Below are 23,769 nucleotides of genomic sequence, written 5' to 3' on the forward strand. Positions count from 1 at the left end.
CACAGTCACAGTCAATACACAGACAATTCCATCCAAAGCAACAAAACATGGAATGATGGGTCAGGCACATAATAGTGAGTGTAAATGGTGATTGCCTAAGATGGACTTTCCCTTCCCACAAAGGAAGCAAAGAGTTTCATTGTTCTCATTCTTCTCTCTCTTGAACCCATATTTAGCATTAAGGACAAATTAAGAACTAATGAAGACATTAGCTGCTACTGAAGAACAATCTATGTTGCTTAATAACCCAAACCTCTGGGACGTAAAAAGGTATAAGAAGTTACTATAAATCCAGTTTGTTGGTGAGAACTCAGTTCACACTCAGCTAATTGGCCTGTTCTGCAGGATTTAACCTGGTGGTGTAAGAACCTTGAAATAAGTCTCTTAGCTACGATTAGAGATGAAAGAGAGATTAGCACGGGCAGGAAAGCTGAAGTCTTTTTTTCCATCTCCATTGGCGAGTCGGTGTAAAGGCAGAACCACATAGACATCAGGAAATCAGTACTTCAGTCTTCCCCGGGATGCCTGATCCAGGTATTTTCTTCCCTGACCTCAGCAAGTTACCAGTTTTGAGATCCTGTTCAGTCCTCTGAAGCAGGTTAGTGGTTTCTTTTACAGTAAGCCACAGATAGGAATGTGTGTTTAGCTAAAATGGCAGATTTTGGTGCAATTGGTAAGATGAGTTGTTGCTTGTTTATCACCAAATTGCAAGCCAAATTTCTTCGGGCAATTTGCATCTAATAAATAAGTGTTATAAACAAATAAAAAGCTGTTAGCACAGCTTGTTCTATGTAGTTAGCGGAATTTGATAGCAAAGGAACAGGTAGGTGGCATCTTGAAATCAAAAAACTGATGGAAGCTGTGTCTGAAGTGAGTCAGACAAGGAGAGCTCGAGAACAGTATCAATAATATGGGCGAGATTTCCACATTTATTTGGTTTCACTGTTGAAATAAATATTTCTTCCTTTATAGGATAAAATCCAGCTTGCTTTCCCATAGCTGGGCAAAAAATGTCTCTATGTGTGTGCTTCATAACTCTGGAGTGGCTCAGGAGCAATGGTGAGGTGTGTTTCTAAAAGCTTTGATAGAGGTGTTCCACTGAACTAGGAGCGTTTGTGGTTTTACAGTAGCCCGCTGTCAAGTATAACCTGGAGAAGAACAGAAGTTGCAGAGCAAGACAATGGCACTTTTAGCTCATAACTGCGCTTCAGTTCTTTCAACTTTTATAATGGTGTTCAAAAAAAATGCTACTACGCAGCAGTGTGTGTGTTGCAATACATCTTATGCTCATAAATATATTCAATATTTCATTGAACAGCTAGGGAAAGAATAACGTTATGGTGTATTTATAAAATTCATTATGATGGGGAGAGAGTCTTCTCATTATCTAAAATAAATTCAGCAAACTGTTAGCATAGGAAAAAAGAATCTCAAGAGAAATATCCATGCAGAAGCTGGGAACACAGAAGCAGAGTGGGTCAACTGTTCTTCTGTCCCAGACTCAAGCACTTAAAGTTTCATGAGAAGCACAGCTGTCCCAAAGATCCTTTGTGCAATCCCAGATACATCAGTGATAGCCAGGGGCAGTGAATGAGTGGTCACTGCACTTCAGACTCAAGCACTTAAAGTTTCATGAGCAGCACAGTTGTCCCAAAGATCCTTTGTGCAATCCCAGGTACGTCAGTGATGGCCAGGGGCAGTGAATGAGTGGTCACTGCACTACAACAACCGGTCATTCCCCTCTTTCCTCTGGGTCATACGAAAGAGCAGATGTTACACTGCAGGAGGACTGTGGCGTGGGTACCTTTGTTAGATGAACGTGAATGTTCCATGAAATCTGGTCTTATAACGATACTGAAATTGCACCAAGGAAGCTGGAAAAACCATGTGAGAATGACTGAAGGCAAGGACGTTCTAGGAGAGTCGCTCTTGCACATAAATTTTTCATTTTTTTAACTTTAGGCATCTGAAAATGCGGGAGGGAGCTGTATCAGAATAGTTACATGAGACTTCCAAAATCAACAATGTCTCCTGAGTAGCTTAATTTTAAGCAAAGGTAGGACTATTTATAACTTCTGTTCAAATATTAAAGCAAAAGATGCTTGGCAAGTAGGGTGTTCTCAGTGACACCGTAACTATACGTGTGCCTAACAATTTAAAGGCATTTTGCAAATACATGAGACTGAATGTATCCCTGCTTGTGGAATTCATCTTCAAATTTTGTTAAGGCTAGAATATGACTGAAAGTCTCAAATTTACATTTTCCAAAATAAACAATGTCTCCTGAGTAGCTTAATTTTAAGCAAAGGTAGGACTATTTACAACTTCTGTTCAAATATTAAAGCAAAAGATGCTTGGCAAGTAGGGTGTTCTCAGTGACACCGTAACTATACGTGTGCCTAACAATTTAAAGGCATTTTGCAAATACATACATGTATTTCATAGATATGAACAGTGAATGATGTATACATATACTCTGGCCATAGAACATGAACTGTGTATCAACAGCTAGGAAATTTCACAACAGATTCTCTCTGTTGTGAGCTTTAAGACCTGAGTATCGGGGGCAAATAAACCTATTTGCAGCAGCCATCTACAGCTATTTACGTTCAAGTCATGAACTGCTTAACTGGTGAAGCAATCAAAGATACTGTCTCCAGGCTTAGCAGACAGGCTGCCAGCTGAATTCCTATGGAGGCTTAATTCTGTGCCAGCAGAGCATGATCCTGTTAAACGAGGTCTGAAGGATACCATAGAAGAATGGTGTGAAGAAAGTGTTGTCATTTTATAAATGACTATTCTCTGGACTTGTTTGTACAGAAGTGTCTATCGGTAATCACTATTTCCTCATGATAATTGATCCATTGATAATCAATATTCAACCATAACTGATAATCAGCCTTAACAATCATTAATATTAGGACCCTGTTTTTAAAGTCAGAGACCTGCTGGTCTCAACACCTTTGGAAACAAGACCAGGAAGGAAAAACCCTGTGCATTTTGCACACTATTCTGTGCATTGTACAGAAGATGTATGGGCGTCAATAGTTTTGAGGGAGATTAGTTTCCTCTGTGAATGCAGGAGAAAATAAATGCATCATGAATTAGTTAGATTTCAGGGGTATGAAAATGCTTTTAATATTCAAATGCATGAAGATGTCTGACCATATCCTAACATGAATGGAACAACCTCTTCCTCACCTGTACAAATCGAATTGATTCCTTCTGACACATGCAGATGAAGACACGGGGATACCATTACCTTTTCAAGCTGCACCCTACAACAATCTGCTCACCCAACGTTAAGCGTCATTGCAGCTGTGGGTCCTTTAGTGGGCAGGGGTAGCCCTATGTCCGAACAGCCTGTGTGCAGGTGGTTTTCATGCTGTGTCAGCTGATACCAGTTTTATTCAGATGAAATTAAGTAGCAGAGTCCACTAGCTTAAAAATATTATACCAGAATAGTGCTGTTTGTAATTCTCTATTTCCCCAAATGTACAGGATTACGTTTTACTGTTTATAAACGCCATTGTATTAGTTGAATTTGATTACTAGATAATAATATAAATACATAGTTGTATAGTATAAAATCACTCAAATGAAAATTACTGAATTAGTATGAGGCCATGCTGACAGCGGGTTTTCTGGGGAGGAAAGGAAGAACAGCTCCATATATCTTGCACTTGTTGAGGAAAAGCAATCACAAAGCATCAGAAGCACAGAAGAAGGGCAGAAGTTCATGGTTTGATCCTAAGGTACTGCAGCATATTTCTACATCCGCATCACGTACACCAAAAACACGTTGTCTCCAGCTCTGACAGGTTTTAGATCCTGGATGCTGTTAGCTGCTTTCTGCCTGTGATTGTGAGATAACTGGAGAGGTGCAAAGGAAAAGTTATTGGTAGTGTTGAAGAGAAGCAAGGTTAACAGTGCTGGGAAAGTGACAGCTTTTCTTAGATGCATTAATAGCCAGGGAAAAGAAGACGGACCTTGAAACACTGAAGTCCTCCTTCAGCTGTAAAACTCTGCCATACCAGATTTGAAACGTGGGGCTGGGGGAGTTTCTCTGAATGTATTTTATGCCCATCATCGTGATCTTTGGAGAGAAAAATAAAAGAGTCTGTAGATCACATGGGAAACTTATTAAAGGACTGTTACTAGCATAAGAGGAGGTACATCAAAAGCAAGCTAATAAAATATACAGGATATAAATTACTAAAGAGATGAGCCATTTCCTGAATTTTTCAAATGGTTCTCCTTCAAAAAGATATTGTGGTGTCTCTTGGGCTGCAGATTCTTCTTCAGATGGGAGAACAGAGGCAGTTCCAATGGGCAGAAAGTGCAACCATGAATGAAGTTTCGGATTCTGACTGGAATATGGGGGGCTAGGAAAGCAAAGCCAGTCTACAGGTGATAGGAGGGTTGGAATAAGGCTTGGTTGTCACAGTTCTCAGGCCAAAGGGAGAGAACAAGCAAATTCACCTGCAGGAGTGGAGGTTAAGACAGTGATTCCCTAGGGATTAAATAGGCCTCCTTTAATATAACATACTATTCAAAAAAACCCCTGTTTTTTAGTAAGAACTTTCAGAAAGAAAGGAAGGACAATCGAGGTAGACAAAGAGCATTGTAAAACGCTGATTTTTTTTCTTAAGCTGTAAAGATGTCCTGCCTTTTTTTTTTTTGTAGGATGATACGTTACTGCACCTAAAAATGTTAGTGTGTTTATGCCAGATCAAGTGGAAAAATGCAGTGGAGGATGGTTTGTTCACCAGTGATATATCTGAGCCCTAACACTTAAAAGTTAATAAAATTTTAATAATATTTTCTAGAAAACCAATGCAGTTATGTGTAGTTTAACTACTTGTTGAACATGATGTGTCTGTGGGTAACCACAGTGAGCTCCACCTGCAGTGTTTGCCAGAGCAATCATATCTTAGTAGTGTAAGCGTAGGAGTAAAACTGCTTTTTGCTGGCAAAACCATGTTCTACTGCACATAATCAGTGAACTAACTAAAAACACCTACAGGATACTGTGTTTCTGGTGCTATATTTATGTTTTTTTCCACATGGAAAAAAGGCTTATGTGATTATGCTGTATATATATCTGCTTGTTTAACTTTTAAACACAAGTCTGACCATGACACAGTAATGTAAGAGCTATAGATTCCTAGAACCATCAAGAAAATACAGGCAACAAGCAGAAGGGAAAGGCACCATGAGTCTTCTGAAGGGAAAGATCAGCTCACTTCTAGACGCCCAAAAGTCTACACAGAAAATTGCTCTTGAAAAAATCCATAGGAATCCAAAATTCATCGGTTCTGCTGTTCGCTTGTTTTCAGTTGCCTTGGTTGATCCTCAGATTTTTAATTTTTTTTAAGTCATTCACACTGTATGAACTTTAAGCAATAAATTTCACTGGGGCACTCCCTTGGCAGGACTCAGAGTGCGTGAGGCTGTACAGGAAATTCTCTATGACCTCTGTAAATACCTACTCAAACAGACAGTAATCTCTCTCTCTCTCTCTCTTCTTCAGGTTTCTACTGCACGCCTTGGATGCATGCTCCTAATCAGCTTACCAGATTTCCTTGACCTACACTTCTTTTCCCAGCGCTGATCTGACTATGGCTGTCCTCAAAGTAAAATTCACCAAAAACAAGAGAGACAAATTGGCTCAGATCTTATGGATCCTCAACTGGGTTTCTGTAGTGAGCGGGATCATTCTCTTCAGTCTCGGCCTCTTTCTGAAAATAGAGATCAAGAAACGCAATGAAGTGATGGCAAAAGGGGACATTAACTCTGTCCCCAACATGCTGATCTCTGTAGGGGTCATAGCATGTATCATCAACTTTCTGGGTGGCAAAATCTGCTATGACTGCTCAGATGCCAACAAGTTCTCTCGATGGAAACTTGTTATGCTCCCATACATCGTATGTACCTTCTGTTTTACCTTCTGCATCCTGGTGGGTGCTCTCATGTGCTACACCATGAGGAACGAGCTGGAAGAGTCTCTCTATCTGGGACTGAGGGATGCTATTAAGTTCTATAAGGACACGGACATACCCGGACGATGTTTCTTGAAGAAAACTGTGGATATGTTACAAATCGGATTCCAATGCTGTGGAAACAATGGCTTTAGAGACTGGTTTGAAATTCAGTGGGTATCTGCTCGTTATCTGAATATGGCTTCCAAGGAAGTTCTGGAGTAAGTATTTACTAGTCATAACAAAAAATAATAGGAGAAAAACTTATTCAAGAAGGCAAAGTAGATACTAGTTTTTGTTGGACCTTTGTATCTTAATCAAGAAACTGTAGAATTACCACATCACTTACAAATTGTGCTAACTATGTGCACAACCAAAAGTTACTTTTTGCTAATTTTTTAGGGATGCTAAGCAAAGCAAAGATGTGTCTTTCCTTTTTTAATGTGGTGAATTACCTGCCTCAAAATTTCAGTTATAGTGAGCTGATGATGGAAAGGAGGAACAAAGGGATCGTACTGTCAGTGCATTGCACAGCTAATCCAAAAAACTGGCAGACCTTTCTGCTTCAAGATATTAGACTTAGCAACCCCAGGGGCAAATCTGTATGTCCACATGTGAGAAACTGCCAACACCATGTGCACTGCATAAAAAAGGAGGAGAAAAACCCTTGAAATTTGTTTTTCTTTTGTTGGTGCTTCACGTGATGTACCAATTGTGCAATTATACGCTCAGAAAGAGGAGTCCGGTAATTATTACAGACAACAGAAAAGGTAACAATAAAAATTCTGAAAAGCAGACAGCCCAATATGTAATAATTCTTCTAAAGCTGAAAAAAGGCTTCACTGATGAGAGCACAGGAGCTATAAATTCCTGGGGAAGATAAACACAAAAAGCTTGACTGGCATTTGTCAAGTGTCCTGTTCTGTTCAACTCAAAAATCAGTGACTATAAAGCCAGAGGAAGGCAGGCCAAAGATGGTATTTTCACAGAATTTGTGACTTGAGATTGCCATCATAGCAAACCACATATATATATATGTGTATATATACAGAACTGCAAATATACCAGAGAACAGGACCCAGGAGAGTACAGACAAGAGGGTGTCAACACACGTAAGGCAGTTGGCTGTGGAGACAAAGCAAGCTTTAGAACAAGTGTTCTCCAGAGAGATGTTGGAAAGCAACAGCGACACAAAGCAGACTGACCCAAGAGGTGTTTTGAATCCTGGTTCTACACTGAAAAGCGACATGACGAGAAAGATGGTCCACAAGAACTTAAAGAGTATCTTATTGTGCGGATAAAAGTAACGTACACTGCCTTTTGCTTCTGTGAGACAGCAGAGACAGTCGTGTTTTACCCAGCCAAATGCCATTTTCTTCTGCACAGTCACCTGGCCTCTGCCGTTATTTTGAAAATCCACTGATTTACTGATTTTACTACACAATAGTAGTTAATTTTTTTAGTTAGTTAGTTTTTTAGTAGTTATTTTGTGCCTCATGTAGGCAGAAGATGCCAGTGAAGTGTGAGTGGGAAGTAATTACACTCCTGAGAAAGTAATTTTCAAAGAAATTACAATTTTTTACTGTTTATAAATTGGGTAATTCCATCGAGATCGCTAGAATCCAAGCTGGTGCTGTATAACCAAATTATGCTATGATTTCCAAAATCTGGGAGTGAAGCGTTTGATATGGAATTGCTGGAAGCAAAGTCCAGCCGGTAATGTTCAGAAAGGATGGGGAGAAGGAACCAGATCTTTTTCTTGGTTCCATCTTGTACTGTATCAGTTAGAACTTGGTAGATTAGGAGGCAAAGCAGGTGAGAACTGACACTCGCATGTAACTTTTGCAAAACCAAACTTTTCCTCTTCCTTCATAAACCCCTTCCCTCTCTTCTGTATCTCCACTGCCAACACCACAACGTGACAAGAAATGGAGAGAGCCAATGGGAACGGTAGGAGGATGAGGCAGGTTACAGCAGTACAACCCCATCATTGCTTGCTTTGGGTAAAAATCATTTATTTATAGTCTCAAAAGCAAGTTTTGCTTTACCATACCGTAGTAACTTCTAACTGCAACAACAAATAGCAGTGGATGTCTCACTCTCTCAGCTCTGTTAGCGAGGTCTTCCCTTCTAACAGGATCAAGAGACATCACTCTTTAATTTGCCACTAGTAGAGGAAACAGTGGCAGGGGGACACAACCCAAGTCTGGAAGCTGCCGTTGTTGGCAGTAGAACGAAGATTCCTCTTTGTGGCATGTGGCAGGAAGAAAAAAAAACAACATTAAATTGATGCTTGGGATCAAAAGAAAAGATTAAGTCCTAGCTTAGATTTTATTTCTACCATTTTACACGCTGTACTGTATTTGGGTCACGTCACTGAAACACTCAGGGCATTTTGCTGGCCCTGGTAAAAGCGTCCCTTTCACAACGTGCTGGCCTTCCTCTTCTTCCTCCAAATTTCTTTTCTCCTCCCATATTTGAGCCTTCCATTTGGTACCTCGCTGGCTCCCTCCCTCGTTTCCATCCCAGTGAGTGGTTTTACCTGTGCCCATTACATGCTTAAGTCTGGTTGCAGTGGGTTATTTGGGTTCTTTTCCGTTGGTTTCATTCTGCCATTACCAGGAATATGATGGCCACAAAGTGAAGAGCCAGACTTTAAAATGGACAGGAATTCATTACTAACCCACTCCTAGGTGGGAAGAATGAAGGAGGTTGTATTTGGCAGGCCCACAGCAATAAAACAGAGGCAATAATCCTGCCCTCCCAGCACAGTCTGGGATGTGATATAGACATCCTGACCTTCCTAGCAGCTCATGTTTCTTTTGAAGGATACACTCAGTCCCCTGCATCTTCTGTTCACCTGATGAGCTTCTTGTGATGACTCCCTTCCCTTTAATTTAGATAATCTCTAGTGGAACAGGAAATTATGATTTGCAAATGTTAATAGATGAGGATAAGGTTTGGAAAATATTAACAATTCTATTATTAGCCAATGGTGAAAGCTGGATATCTAAGACAAAGTCATCTTTCATGTATTCTGGCTCCCTAAGAAAGGCTAAAGGGTTCACTGAAACAGGCCACGGTTCTCACCCGCGGGGCTGTCTCAGGACATAAGCCTTTTGCAATGAGCATGAAAATAGAGTTAGAGGCTACTTCCCCAAAGGGTGAGAGCATCTCTCAACCTCTTATGTATTCTCCAGTTTCTGGAAAATCTATTTCTCGGAAGATCCTGCTTGGAAAGAGAAGTCCTCACAAGGACGCTCTGGCTAAAGAGCAAGTAACACAAGGAAAATGGATGTCAAAGGTTCATTTAACTGGTCCAGAAACTCTTGATTAATCCAAGACTGCGTTCTCTTTCCATCCTATGATTTTTTTTCTCCCTTCTATTTTTTGATCTTTCTTCTTTTCCCACTTGTTTTTCTTCCGATGTTACAGGGGAGGGCAAAGAATGATTTTTTTTTAGCAATAAATACAAACTGTTTCAAAGGTTACACAAAGTCTAAGAAGTTTCTACAAGAAGCAGAAACCCACTCGTGAATCAGTCCCAAAAGAAGCGCTGAACCAGCCATGGCACAGGCGTGCAGTGATGAAACCCCAGCGGACAATTGCCAGCGGTTCCTGTGGCATCCAAAGTCGTTCTTGTATTAGGTTCTCCCTTAAGGAATGGTTGTGTTGAAAATCAGTCCAGAAGTAGTGAAACACAGGATTTCTAGGGTCATAACTTCCACTGGAGTTCCACAAAACAAGTTCAGAAATTATCTTTAGTATTTTCAGTGCAAAGACACCTAGAAAGGCACCATTTCTGTGGCCAGAACCACATGAGATTCTGTGCTGAGACCACAACTAAATGAAAAAAGTTTCATTTTCTTGCAGTAAGCAACTTTTCCAGTTGGAAGTGTATCCCCATTTTTCTTTGGTTCCACTGGAGAGGCCTACATGGCAGCAGATTTGCATTATATCCCGTTACAAAAAAAAATCACGGATGCTGCCTGCTGCTGCTACCGGAATTTTAACGCCCAAACTTTCTGTCCTGCTGCAGCCGCCTCAAGAGCAACGTTGACGGAAGGTTCCTGGTGGATGGAGTGCCCTTCAGCTGCTGCAACCCCAGCTCCCCGCGGCCCTGCATCCAGTACCAGCTGACAAACAACAGCGCTCACTACAACTACGATTTTCTGACGGAGGAGCTCAACATCTGGGTGAAGGGGTGCAGGGAGGCCCTGCTGGATTACTACACGGCTATTATGAGGTCCATTGGCATTGCTGCATTGCTTATTTGGTTGTTTGAGGTAAGTCTTGTAAAAATGGCCTGTGTCAGATTAACTGGAGTCTCCCTGCTCTCTAGGATGGGAAGCACCTATGGTAGAACATAGAAGTGCCTCTGCATCTAGTATAAAAAGTCCACAAGCACTTCAAGGATGGTGAGGGCTCTGGAGAACAAGCCTTATGAGGAGCGGCTGAGGGAACTGGGCTTGTTTAGCCTGGAGAAGAGAAGGCTGAGGGGCGACCTCATCACCACCTACAACTGCCTCAAGGGAGCTTGTAGAGAGGTGGGTGCTGGTCTCTTCTCCCAGGTGATGGGGGATAGAACAAGGGGAAACGGCACCAAGCTGTGCCAAGGGAGGTTCAGGTTAGAGCTAAGGAGGAAGTTCTTGACTGAGAGGGTCGTCAGAAGCTGGAACAGGCTGCCCAGGGAGGGGGTGGAGTCACCATTCCGGGATGTGTTTAAAGAGCGGGTAGACGAGGTACTTAGGGATATGGTTTAGGGGGTAGACAGGAGCGGTTGGACGTGATGATCTCAGAGGGCTTTTCCAACCAAGCGATTCTGTGTAATTCTTCTGTGTGTGAAGAATGTCACAGGACTTCCTTTAGTACAGACAACTTTCTCCAAGGCCCCAGAGCAGAGGTGAATCCCATTGAAGATGAGAACTATTAGAAATTATGCATATAATTCTGTATATTTACAGAGGTTTTCCAATAACCTATGGCATATTCCCTTCCCTTAAGGATTTATGGGGTTAGATACAGGGCGATACACGCAGTGACACAACCGCAAGGAAATTAAGTGAGAAGGTCTGAGGATTGTTTTAAGTCAGTTTTAACAAAGAATATACAAAGTAGAAATTGAGCACAAGTGTTAATATCTCAAAGGTTCCTTTTTACATGACCTAGCTTTGCCGTATAGACAGTACTTGGAACCATGGCATACCTGTCCATTAGACTGCTTAGTATGCAACCAAAACAAGCATAGCACAGGCGAGCATATACACCTGCAAAGATGCAGCCTTTCTGCTGGTGTCCGTAAAGAACGTTGTCTGGATGTTGTCATCTGCAGGTAAAGGGCCCTCTGCAATGGCATAGGTGAAAATACTGTTTTCTTCCCTTTTGAATAAGTTTTCATTTTCTGATTATTGCTGTATGGGGTAAACATTAGCAATGTAATTAAAATAGTTTACACCAGTCTTCAAGCAGTGGGATATGGGGTGGTGGTGCCAGAACCACCAGACCTTGGGCCATGAGAACCACAACAGGCCGTAAAAAAGCTGTGAGCCAGATCTCTGCTCCCTTAAATACTGACAAGCTGGGCTCACTGATCTTGATTCCAAGAGCTATGAAAGTGGAGGTTTTCCCAAACTTATACTTGAGCCTCTACTATAGGCCATCCCTCTAATTTTAATGCATTGGCATGTAGGACACATGTGGTTTCCATATGAACGAATGAATTCCTTGGAGGAAATACCAACTTAATCAAGCTCAGTAGAAAAAAAACCACAGAAGTGAACAAACTACAATTCACTTTTTTCCCAGTGTCTGGGAAAATTGATTGATCCTCCATTCTACATCCATCAGTGGTAGTCTCTGAGGCTGCAGCGTTCCTGAGAAGTTCTACGTATTAATGTGCTAATAACGTGCAAGTGGGAATGCTACCCGAAAAATGGAGAGAGAATCAATCAAGTTTTCCCTGCTATTTTTCTTTCTAAAAATTGTAATTAATTGAAAGAGTAGTTAGATATATTGCTAGGATAAAGAGTTTGCCTGCTTTGTTCAATATTAATTATTAGGCCTGTAAATTCACAAGTCAGAAAGCTGGCTTAGTGGTAGGATTGAGACTGGGATTTAAGCCCTCTGTTTAACCTCTTACAGCTCTCTGTACTCATTGGTGTCCGGTACCTACAAACAGCAATGAAGAATGTCCTCCTGCTGGGAGATCCGCAGGGTGAATCCGACGGTTGGTTACTGGAAAACAGCTTTGTGGAAACCGCCAAATACAACATCAACATCATTAAGAACCTCGGCAAAGCCAACCAGATCTCCACCGTCTCAGCCATGACCGACCCCAACATTGATGTTAAGAACACAAACTGTGGCAAAACCAATGTCCCAACAAAATCTATCCCGGCAGCTAGCTAGGTAAGTCTTCAAAGAAATGGCACCACACGCATAGCTTTGACATATTACAGTCTTACAGTTACCAGATTTTTCACTGGTGGGGGAAAAAAAAAAGGTAGGAAAACTAATACGACAACTGAACAAACCGCAGACTGGTGACAGCTCTGAAAACGCTGATACTTCTTTGGCTGGGCGTGTTTTTAACTCATCCCTGTGAAAACCCTGACTTTCAACACCGCACGAAACAAACTTTTGGAATTTCCCCCACTTTCTCTCCCTTGCTTACAGACTTCTGTCGTGGTCTGAATACGTAAGAATAATCCTGATGCACAAGCAAATGTTCCAGGTAGGATGGGTCTACATCTACTAACATACAGATCTGTCTACTACAGACCAAAGTTTGTCACTACTGTCATTACATCTAGAGAAATCCTAGAAGCGTGGAAATCCCAAAAGAAATTATTACACTGGATAAAAAGATTCTTTAAAAAAAATAATCAAAACTGTGAAATGAAAACTCTGTTAGTCCAAGTTAGGATAAGAGGAAATTTTAGCCCAGTTCTATGTATATTACAGCCCTTCTAAAAGAAGGTGATAGCTAGGTGATATTAAGTTGAAAGCAATGAAAGTTAGAATAATGTATTTAACTTTTTCTGTTTTCCCCCAAAATAATCTGAAATACCTCTTCATTTTCTCCCTACCACGGTTTACACAAAGCCAGCTGCCATCCCTCCCTGACAGCCAACGGGTACCGCTGAAAGGAGTCCTCTGCTTAACAAATCCAACTGACAGCTCACGCCAGGAGATTTAGGATTCCAAGTAGCATGAGATAGGACAAGTTCAAAACCATACAGATACTTCCCATAAAACAAATACTGATGATCCTAGATGTTTAAAAGCTCCTAATTTCAAAAGTAGTTACATAGATCCAGGGGCTGGAAGATAGGGGATTATTGGGAACCAGTGAAGGCAAAGACAGACTGACAGATCTCCCATCACCTTCGTAGCACAGCACTCGGGAACGTAGTCAATGCATGGGGTGAAAGCCTTCTGCACCCAAGACACCTGTACAGGATGCCCTGTGTCTGTAATTCATCATTAAGAGGAAGCAGGGAAAACACGCTGATACAGAATAGAGGATAAAAGACCAAATAAAACATTTTACTTGTTTATGTTGTGGGTAATGCATTGTCTGAACGTAACTTTGGGCAGCTTGTGCATTCTTTGTGTATAATCAAGTAAAAGAAGTTACTTCACTGGGATATTCAAAGCAGAACTACTCCTGCTTTTGAAACTGTGTGAAAGTAATGGTCAAAATTCCTTTACCTGTCTAAACAATGTTGTTTTCTATGATTCTGGAATAAGCAAGAATTATACTGTAAGAATATTGTAAATAAAACGTGGGATGTAGGAATCCACACTGTAATTCAAGCAGGCTATACGCACGATCACAATTTCAAATGCAACTGCTTCCCTGCTTAAAATTTTAGGCCTATACTTAAGCATGTTAAAAATAAAAATGGACAGACGAGGCCTGCAATAGTGTCCTGTAGCAGATGTTTTGCAAAAGGCACATAAGGGGCAAGACCATTAGAGAATAATTCTGTCCCTGGCAGTCTCCTAAACTCGAGGAAACAGCAGTCTGGAACTTGGTATGACAGAGGGTATTTGTATTACTGTGTTTTAATAAATCCCAGTGGGCATTTTTTTCTATGAATTTGCATAGTGAGTTTTCTTAAAAACAAAAAAAAGACCCATATTTTTGATATCCAAAACACATTTCAGATTTTAATTTCTCACAGTTCAATTCTCCATTGTTTGAAAAACTGCTGCTCTTTGCTTGCTGATTTCCTGACAACTTAATCGGGTATCCCCTAATTCTAGCTGATGGTCATTTCAATTTTACAGTCCTCTATTACAACCTCTGTTAGTCCCATCTTTTCAAGTAGAAGAAGTTGCTATTTCACCTTTTCTTCTATTCTAGCTGCAAGGTACAGCTGATGGTCATTCCAATTTTACAATCCTCTATTACAACCTCTGTTAGTCCCATCTTTTCAAGTAGAAGAAGTTGCTATTTCACCTTTTCTTCTATGGAAGCAGTTTCACACCTTTGCTAATTTTCATCACTCTTCTCCTTTCTTATTTTTAAACGAACAACATTGTGTAGAGCTGAAGACATGAACTAAATAGGTCTTCTGCCTTTTTCTTGTCCTAAGAATTCCTATCATTGCTTGTCCTTTCGACAGTTTCTGAAATAACATTTTCACAGAACTAACCATAAAAATACTAAGAAAAGTCTTTGGTATGAATATATCTGGGGGTGCTGTTCAAGAGCAGCTCAATACGAGGCAGCAGTGTGCCCTGGCAGCCCAGAGGGCAAACTGCGTTGTGTGGTGCATCAAACAACAAAACCAGACATTTAAAAGAGGTGATTATGGCACTGTGTTCAGTGTTGGTATGGCCTCACCTTGAGTACTGCGTGCAGCTCTGGGGCCTACAGTTTAAGAAGGATGGGAAGGTCCTTCAGTGTGTCCAGAGCAGGTCAACCAAGCTGGTGAAAGGGCTGGAAGGAATGTCCCGTGAGGAGCTGCTAAGGACTTTGGGCTTGTCTGGTTTGGAGAAAAGGAGGCTGAGAGGCTCTCTTCAGCTTTCCAAGGAGGGGAAGTGGAGAAGGAGGTGCTGATCTCTTCTCCCTGGTATCCAGTGGTAGGATGCATGGGCATGGTTCGATGGTGCACCAAGGGAGGTTTACTGGACAGTAGGAAACACTTCCTTATCAAAAAGGTGGTCAAACTTTGTTGCTGAACCAGATTTTCCTTTTCATCTCATGATGGCTTCTAATTCTATGAGAAAGCTGGAGGACACTATTCAAAGTTTTTTGACATCTACGTTATTATTGGCTGGCTCAACATCCTCATCGTATCCATTAACTCCTTCAAAGAATTAGATCTGTAAACTGAGACTTCCCTTTACAAGAACTATGTTAACTCTTCCCTTTGCACCGCGTTTACCTTTGTGTCTACTCCTACTCTTCATTTCAATCACTTCGTCCAGTGTGGAATTAAATTCAACTGATGCATAATTCCTCCAACCATTTCCAAGAGCCAAGAACACTGCCCCTGCACGGCAGTCTGTTGTGGCAGTGTCCTGAGCCTTACCAGCAGCACCAGAATTAGCTGACATGTACTGGAAAAGAATGAACACAAGTGGCAGTACCTTGAGAGATCAAGCAGAAAGACAGACACGGACTGCAAATCAATCAGATTTTGCAACAAAATGTGATTTTTAAACAATGCAATCTATGCAAAGTGCCACGTGCACCGGTCAACAGCGATCACTTCCTCAACACCATTTCAGTACATCTGCATTTGGAAAAACAGCTCTAGCTTGCTCAGTAACCAAAAGGTGTAAGATGCTCAGAAGTACTTAGGAGAAAACCAGAAATTGTTTCTGTACATTTGTTTGATCAGGAAAAATTGAAATCAGGACTAAGAATATGCAAATGTATAAAAAATAAAATGCTTTAAAAATAAAAAAGGAAGTGAGGAGTGGTTCAGTTTGACGAGAATGGTTGTAAACCAGGAAATAACAGCATCATTTAAAAACAAAAATAGAGGAAATCTTTATTTCCTAATGACAAAACTACATTTGTGTGATCGGGAAAAATTGAAATCAGGAGGACTAAGAATATGCAAATGTATAAAAAATAAAATGCTTTAAAAATAAAAAAGGAAGTGAGGAGTGGTTCAGTTTGACGAGAATGGTTGTAAACCAGGAAATAACAGCATCATTTAAAAACAAAAATAAAGAGAGGAAATCTTTATTTCCTAATGACAAAACTCATTGAACAATGGAAGCAGACAAAACCTGACATCTTGCACCATTTGAAAATGTCTCTAGGCCATCCAGTTAGCTTGCAGAATTACGAGCTGTGAGCTTGTTCTTCTCTTAACTCTGCGTAATGGGCTTGTCAAAAATCTCCTCTGAAAAATAAATCTGGGAGGAAGAGTGAACCAAAATCTCTGTAAAGACACAGAAATGTCCTGCAGTAGTTGCTGTAACACCTCTGCTCTTCATGCCAATGTGTAACTATGCGGCTACAGGTTTTCCCTGGCCCCCACACAGCTCCTTTACTTTCATGTGAAGAGAACACATTTCATCATAAAAGACCAGTCAATATTTGGGACGTTAACCTTCGTGTCTCAGCCAAAAACTGCAGCAGTGGCAAGTGATGTGATCGCTCGTGAAGTGAACTGCTATCAGCACACACTTCACAGGGAACGCTTGGTGTCTGACTATTACCAGTAATTATTTACTCATCAGACTGTTATCATTCCTGCCCTGTGTAGGCATTCAGAGTCCCCTATCAATATAGATATATTACAAAAAGATGACAGACGATTTCACAGTAATCAGGATAAAACTGACTTACTGAAATGCTTTCTTCTTTGCTTTGTATGTCTTAGTTTCCTCAGACAGGGGAAGTGCACCCTGCGTATCTAAGCTTGCTTACCAACACCTAGCACAATGGTTTGGGTTTTGTGGAGTATTCAACATTACAGCCGCTGGATCAAGAAAACAAAGGCAGCGCCACAGACTCCATCTTTAATTCTCTGTAATTTATAAAGACAAAGATAGCATTAGCAAGCCAAGCCTTTAAGCCGGAGCATCTGCTCAGACACAGAAATAAATACGATTGGGGGACGCTTCTTATCCTATTTGTTATTAATGCTTAATCCAGTCAGAATTAATAACAATACATTTGTGCAACAGCAACTTCCAGAGTAAGGAGCTCACCTATGCATAAAACTATCTTCTTCACGAAGTTCTTCTTAAGAAAACCCTGAAACACCTTAAAGTTCAGTTTCTGGTGAAGGTGCTACGGCAGTTCCTGTAGAGACTGCAATTACCAATGCTCTTCCTTTAAAGCTTTCTGATTGCCACTGAAAACACTTGCTCTACAGTGATTGTTAAAAAGAATGATTAATAATAAATATACAAATAGAGCACACTGTTTCACTAGTATTAAAATAACCGAACGCAGCACAGTTCCTTAGAAGCAAGGAACCTCCCTTCTGCAAACTTATCTTTTAAAATTGCTTACTATCAAACAGTTCTCTACAACACAAGATCAACGTTATTTAAACTCCTCCAAATCATTTGACACACGTGTGCTTTGTATCAGTTTCCCACTACGGGCGCATTTTGGGCACTGCATGCAGTAGTTCAGCAAAGAACCATGAAGGTGTGAAGCTCATGAAACACAGGGGGAGTCCTTATTTAGGAGTAGACCATCACTTAAATAAGTAAAATAAATGTTCCTGGATCATCTGAGATTGAGACACAATTTGCCCCTTGTAGTAAAGGCCAGCACGATTCACAGAGAGAACGGGATGAAGGAAGATTGGAAGCTTTTTCTCATCTGGAGTGGATTATTGCTCAGGCTGCCGTGGTTATGTTCGGGATAATCTTCAAGCAGAAACCCTGGTACATTGGCACGGCCTCTAGCCAAGCCCTAGACTGTACCTCAGTACTTGTAACCTAAGAGGCTAAGGTTACATTTCAGCACCAGGAAGAGGAAGGGGATGTAAGGTTCTGCTGCCTGCTCAGAAAGACCAACCACAGACCTTCACAACCGTAGCAAGGACTTGAAACGATCACAAAATCCACAGCCCTTGCCACCTGCTTCACAACACTTCATTGGGGCTCATTCACCCAAGCAAGAGGCCTAGAAACCTCCTAAAGTTAAGTCTGATGGATTCTAAGTTGTTTTACTCCTGTAATTACAGCCCTTACCACCTGCTTCACAACACTTCATTTGGGCTCATTCACCAAGCAAGAGGCCTAGAAACCTCCTAAAGTTAAGTCTGATGGATTCTAAGTTGTTTTACTCCTGTAATTAAATGGCACAAACTACACTCATCCTTCTGACACCGATATCATGAACAATAGTCACACGGAAACAGAAAAGATGACTCAGGTCCAGTTTTAATGTTTCACGTTTAACTTTATACCTGCTCTCCTCTCACCATTACATGAAACAACGTACATAATGCCTCCGAATTTCAGCTTGCTCTCCTTCAGCACACACTTCTTTACACAGCTTCTTTCACAGATGCTTTCAACCACACTGAATAAGCTTAGAGAAATGTAGCTGGGATTGGAAATCACTGGGTTTGAGAGAGTCATACAGGAGTGGATTACTATTACTGTTATTATTATTATCCATTTATTTTCTGTACCAACCCCCAAATTTAGCCTACCTGCAAAACAAGCATAAAAACAAGAGGCCATGCCACAGACAATGAAACCACTTTCGTTTTTGAAGAAAATTTTAAGATCCTGTCAAGTAATAGTTTAAAACAATCCAAGTACAAATTTAGAAGCCGTATCACAGATCTGACCAGTTTACAACTGAGATTATTCAAGGATATTGTCTAGAAAATAAAGTGGATTTCAACCCTAAAGCAAGTCATATAATGGCAAAAATCCTCCATATTATTTTGAACGTCTGTACACTGCACCTTGAGATTCTTACTATACAAGGAAGGGCGCTGTGGCTTTTTCTTCTGTCCCCCTCCTCTCCCCAAATGAATGGGCTTCTTGTTCTAATGTTCCTCAGAATTTTTGTTCTAGTAGACTTCATCCACCGTTTACCTTTTCAGGAATTGGTTTCTTAAAAACCGTTTGCTTTATTGAATACAAGCATAGAGAGCAACACCATTACCACTCAAACTCTGTAACCTTAATGGTGCCTGCAGCTACAACAAAGCAGCGAGCAAGTGTGGGCAGCCAGCACCTTGTGAGATAAAGAAGGGCAGGAAGCAGTGGCTGTTTCAATGTTTGTTTGCTTACCTCTGTAGTAAACCACTTCTTTGTTTTTAAATACGTATCACACGGCGCATCAGATCACCACAAACTGAGGTAGGCACTGCAGGAATTTGCATCCGTAAAATACCAGGACAAGCTGCCCCTCAGTTCAAGAAGGACAGGAACTGCTGGAGAGAGTCCAGCGTAGGGCTACAAAGATGATCAAGGGAGTGGAGCATCTCCCTTCTGAGGAGCGGCTGAGGGAGCTGGGGCTCTTTAGTTTGCAGAAGAGGAGACTGAGGGGAGACCTCATTCATGTTTATAAATATTGAAAGGGTGAGTGTCACGAGGATGGAGCCAGGCTCTTCTCGGTGACAAACAATGATAGGACAAGGGGTAACGGACACAAACTGGAACACAGGAGGTTCCACTTCAATTGGAGAAGAAACTTCTTCTCAGTGAGGGTGACAGAGCCCTGGCCCAGGCTGCCCAGAGAGGTTGTGGAGTCTCCTTCTCTGCAGACATTCAAAACCCGCCTGGACGCCTTCCTGTGTAACCTCATCTGGGTGTTCCTGCTCCGGCAGGGGGATTGGACTGGATGAGCTTTGGAGGTCCCTTCCAATCCCTAACGGTCTGGGATTCTGTGGTTCGGTGAAGTTTCAAGTGGAATATTTCTTTAAACAAGAAGGTGTGCCACCCTGACTAACTGGTACCACGATGACATGGACTACTGGGATAACTGGAATTGTTTACCAACGACTTCCTAACTCTTCCCCTTCTCCATACTGACAGACCTTGCTATAATGCTCTTGTAAAATGAACTGTGAAGCGTCAAAGCACCTCCAAATAAAAACTGAATAACCTATGAGAAGTTACTTTATTTCCTCCTTTTTTAAATATACATATACAAGATATTTTATTTCAAAAGCACGAGAACATTATACAAGTTTCAAATTTACATTTTTGCAATTAAAGATACCAATATGTGCATTATCAAATAACTTCTTCTGTCAGCTTGGATGGAACAGAAACCAGTGGCATAAGCGTCTTGCGATCACTAAATACAGATTATACTCACAGTGAACAAAACTGCATAGTAATTCATGAAATGAAAGATGACCACGCTACTCAGTGAACGATATGGGAGCCCATGTGCTAAATTAGTGTGTGCAAACGTATAGAAAGACGCCTCTTTCCCGTCCCACTTCTTCAGCTACAAAGAGATTTTGAGAGCTTGAAACGTGAGCCCACGGGCTCAGAGCAGCTCCTGTCCCTATATGCTACAGTTCAGACAGAAAACAAAACGAAGTGATCTCACCGCGTATTTGGGAACAGAATTTTTATATCAGTGAAGTGCAAGGTAACTGAAAGTTTTTGAAAAATGAATAGGTAAATATCGGAGGGAAACAGTAAGTGAATACAGTTTTGGTAGCAATGAGGCGTACATTTAGTGTCTTAATCCAATATTTTTCTTGGTAAGAAGCGTTTTGATGACCTTAGAAATCACCAGTGCATGCAGGTTTTCATTACAACTGTTCTTCTAAATTCAGTAGGCATTTCGAGTACATCTTCGAGAATATTAACAGAATTAATGTTTGTCTTTAAAAACCGAAAGAACCAAAATAAGGAGAACGGTCTTAATTGCAAGAAACAGAATACCTGAAAAATATACCAAAGCCAACTATTTGTGTCATCAGGGAAAGATTAGAGCAGAAGTTATTAAAAGTATTTGAAATCAGAGCAATGTTTGAGTTCACTGATACTCTGTTTCTAGATGAGTTATGGTGCTGTTCGGTGCACTCGTACGTACTCTAAAAACTTTTAAAAACTAGGAGAACAATGATATTTAAAACTAAATCATTCTTTGTGATTCTACTACCTCTTCATCAGAAAAAACCCCCAAACTTACCAAAACACACACACAGACGTTGATTCGAAAACCTCCCTTTGCAAGTCTTCTTAAAATGACACAAAAGAATCCAGACAAGAAAAGGTGTGGGGGAATTCAGAGTACTGACAACTTCAATCCTTCGTACAGAAATGGGGTTTCCTGGGAAAGCATTTTTACCCATCACACGACAAATCCCCTCACATATATTATGGTTCAAATGCAGAGAACAGAACAACATTTGGACCTGAAGCACAATCACGTATCACGGAGGGTTCAATCACAGTGGGCTATTAACTGCCTCAGGGCACAGACAGACCTAGCCACGCTCTTCTCCCTTTTCTGCTCTAACTGGCACTGAACCACCGAACGTGCCCCCAAAACACACAATTTCATTTATGCAGGCAGGGCTCTAAACAACAGTGACTTGGGATGAAGAGGGGAAAATTCCTCAAATATGAGCAAACAAACTTATTTCTCATTCTAAAACTTGCTGCTTTGGGGCCTTGATTTTAGTCCAGTGATAGCTTGGAAGGTTTCCTACTTTACTGAAATCTCTGGCTCTTGTATAACTTGCAGAGCGACACTACAACTACCTGGCAGTACTTTCACGTTTGGTTCTCAGGGAAAATCTCAGAAAACAAACTGTAAAAGAAATAAAACGAACCACAACCCAGCCAAATGGTGCAGCCCTAGACCTCTCAGGATACACAACGTTAACAGAGGACCAATTCATTGGATAAAGTGCAGCTCTGGCAATGCAAGAAGCACAGACTGTATTTTTTGATGCAACAAGCAGGATGGTAATTCCCCCATGCACTTTCTATCCCACGCCTCTTTTTTAAAGAGTTCATTAATGAAAACTCTTCATTAAAATCCCAGGACATAGCTGAATGCAGCTTTTTCTGTACAACTTAATGTTTGCTGTACCTGTTGCAAGAGATTACTAAAGGGCCTGGCACCACTTCCACACCAACGTTATGCCACAGATCTTGACCTATTTAAAAGCTTCACTAAGCTTGGGAAAAGAACCCAGGAAGAAAGTAAAGGAGGGCTTTCTATAGCGACACCATTTAGGTATATTCTCAAGGTATGGAAAACACAGAGATGTGGTTTGTGCTCTGAAGCACAGCATTCGGGAAGCTGTCCTCGTCAAAACATGTGAAAAAATTACAACTTCTCAAAAAGTGGAAGTATTTCTGGACCTAAACGTTCAGTAATAATTATATGATGTGGTTTTCCTTTTTGAAGGAAAAAAAAAATAATAAAAAAGAGCAAACCATACGATGTGAGATTCTGTTTCAATGTACCAGTAATACATCCAACCTAGAGACTCCATCAATTGTGTCTGAACTACAGAATCCACTTGAGAGTAGATTATTTACTGCCACCCTCCTTTCCTTTTCCAAAGCACTGCCACAGATAAAAGTTTTCACTAAAAATCAAGAAACTCAGAGCAGTTGCCAGTTGAATCCAAAGAAGATCTGATTCGTTTCTTGGCTCCTGGCAATCTCCTCTACGATGCAGTGCTGCTGCCACAGCAGGTGGAGCTTCCGGTAACGCTCCCGACATAAGTGCAGAGGATTGCCTCTCCTTCATAGAGGAGAAAAGGAGAATACCCAATGAGCATATCAGAATAGCACCTGACAATCTGTTCCATTCATAGTCTAGCATTAACTCTCTTAGCAATAGCCAGAAAATATTAAATACTCCTACAAACACCAGTTCCAATAAGTCTACTGGAAGTGAAAAAACCTCTACGTGCGACAAGCAACGACTGTCATTTCCAAGATGCCATTTCAGCAATGGCAGTTGTTGCACATTTCTGATGAAAAGCATACAAAGTACTCTTGAGAAAAGTAAGAAAGTTTAGCAGGACCCAAAAAGTGTATTTTCCCATTATGAATGGCCCATTCATAGCTGGAAACTGCCATCAGGAATTGGAAGTTAAACAAGTTCACCGAGCACACACATATGACGGTGCTGTACGTGCTAGCAGGAAGAACAGGTACAAGAAAGAAGGAGATACCAGAATGGAAATGCAGAAAGTCAGCGAAACATTTACTTACTTCAGACCTGGATCTGTTTCTCCGTATTCATCCAAGTAGGGAGCAGGATATAAGCAGCCCCTGGTTTTACCTTCAATGAGGACAACTTTGCATTGCCTGATTCTTAAGGAAAAAACAGCTATATTTAAAATACAAGACAACTCCCAGCAGGTTCTTAACTTTTTGATGAGCTATATTCTAGGCCAAAGCAATGTTTCTTCATCTGAGACAGAAAGAATCAAGTACTCACACAATGTTGTCAATTTTGACCTTCAAATATTTACCTTTACTCTTTAATACATTAAATTGTGGCTACATACTTACTTGAGAAACATACAGATGCCAGCTCCACACTGAAGAGCATGAGAAGTACAGGCTCCCAACTCCTCCCCATTCACCAGTTCCTGACAGCAAGTATTCTGGGAACACAACATAGCCCCACAGAATAAACACAACACTGGATGTTTCTGTTCATCATCAGAAGACCGTGGGCATCTAGAAGTGTAACCAGAACATCATTGGAGGAATTAAAACCTTAAAAGAAGTGTTTACTATGGATAATGTTCCTTAAAAAAGTGACATAAAAACCCAAGACTCCAACACACAAACAAAAAAAAAACCCTGAGACACAGAATCACAGAATATCAGGAGTTGG

At 40.9% G+C, this 23,769-nt stretch overlaps 2 protein-coding genes across 2 annotated transcripts; one reads left to right on the forward strand and one right to left on the reverse strand.

The window, feature by feature from the left end:
* The first annotated feature begins 392 nt into the window (after window positions 1-392).
* LOC104544548 (photoreceptor outer segment membrane glycoprotein 2) lies at window positions 393-12,389 on the forward strand. Its single transcript, XM_010189458.1, has 4 exons — window positions 393-598; window positions 5,534-6,202; window positions 10,021-10,267; window positions 12,123-12,389. Exons 2-4 carry the CDS (start codon window positions 5,622-5,624, stop codon window positions 12,387-12,389), a joined length of 1,095 nt encoding a protein of 364 aa, XP_010187760.1. The 5' UTR covers window positions 393-598; window positions 5,534-5,621.
* Window positions 12,390-22,215: 9,826 nt separating this feature from the next.
* On the reverse strand, window positions 22,216-23,694 carry LOC104544549 (E3 ubiquitin-protein ligase UBR1-like). The gene is made up of 3 exons (XM_010189459.1): window positions 23,439-23,694; window positions 23,136-23,237; window positions 22,216-22,659 (listed from the first exon to the last, which is right to left on the reverse strand). The coding sequence occupies exons 1-3, from the start codon at window positions 23,546-23,548 to the stop codon at window positions 22,518-22,520; spliced, it is 354 nt and encodes a 117-aa protein (XP_010187761.1). The 5' UTR covers window positions 23,549-23,694; the 3' UTR covers window positions 22,216-22,517.
* Between the last annotated feature and the right edge of the window lie 75 nt (window positions 23,695-23,769).

Source organism: Mesitornis unicolor, unplaced genomic scaffold, assembly GCF_000695765.1.
Source record: "Mesitornis unicolor isolate BGI_N332 unplaced genomic scaffold, ASM69576v1 scaffold308, whole genome shotgun sequence".
NCBI classification, from domain to species: domain Eukaryota; kingdom Metazoa; phylum Chordata; class Aves; order Mesitornithiformes; family Mesitornithidae; genus Mesitornis; species Mesitornis unicolor.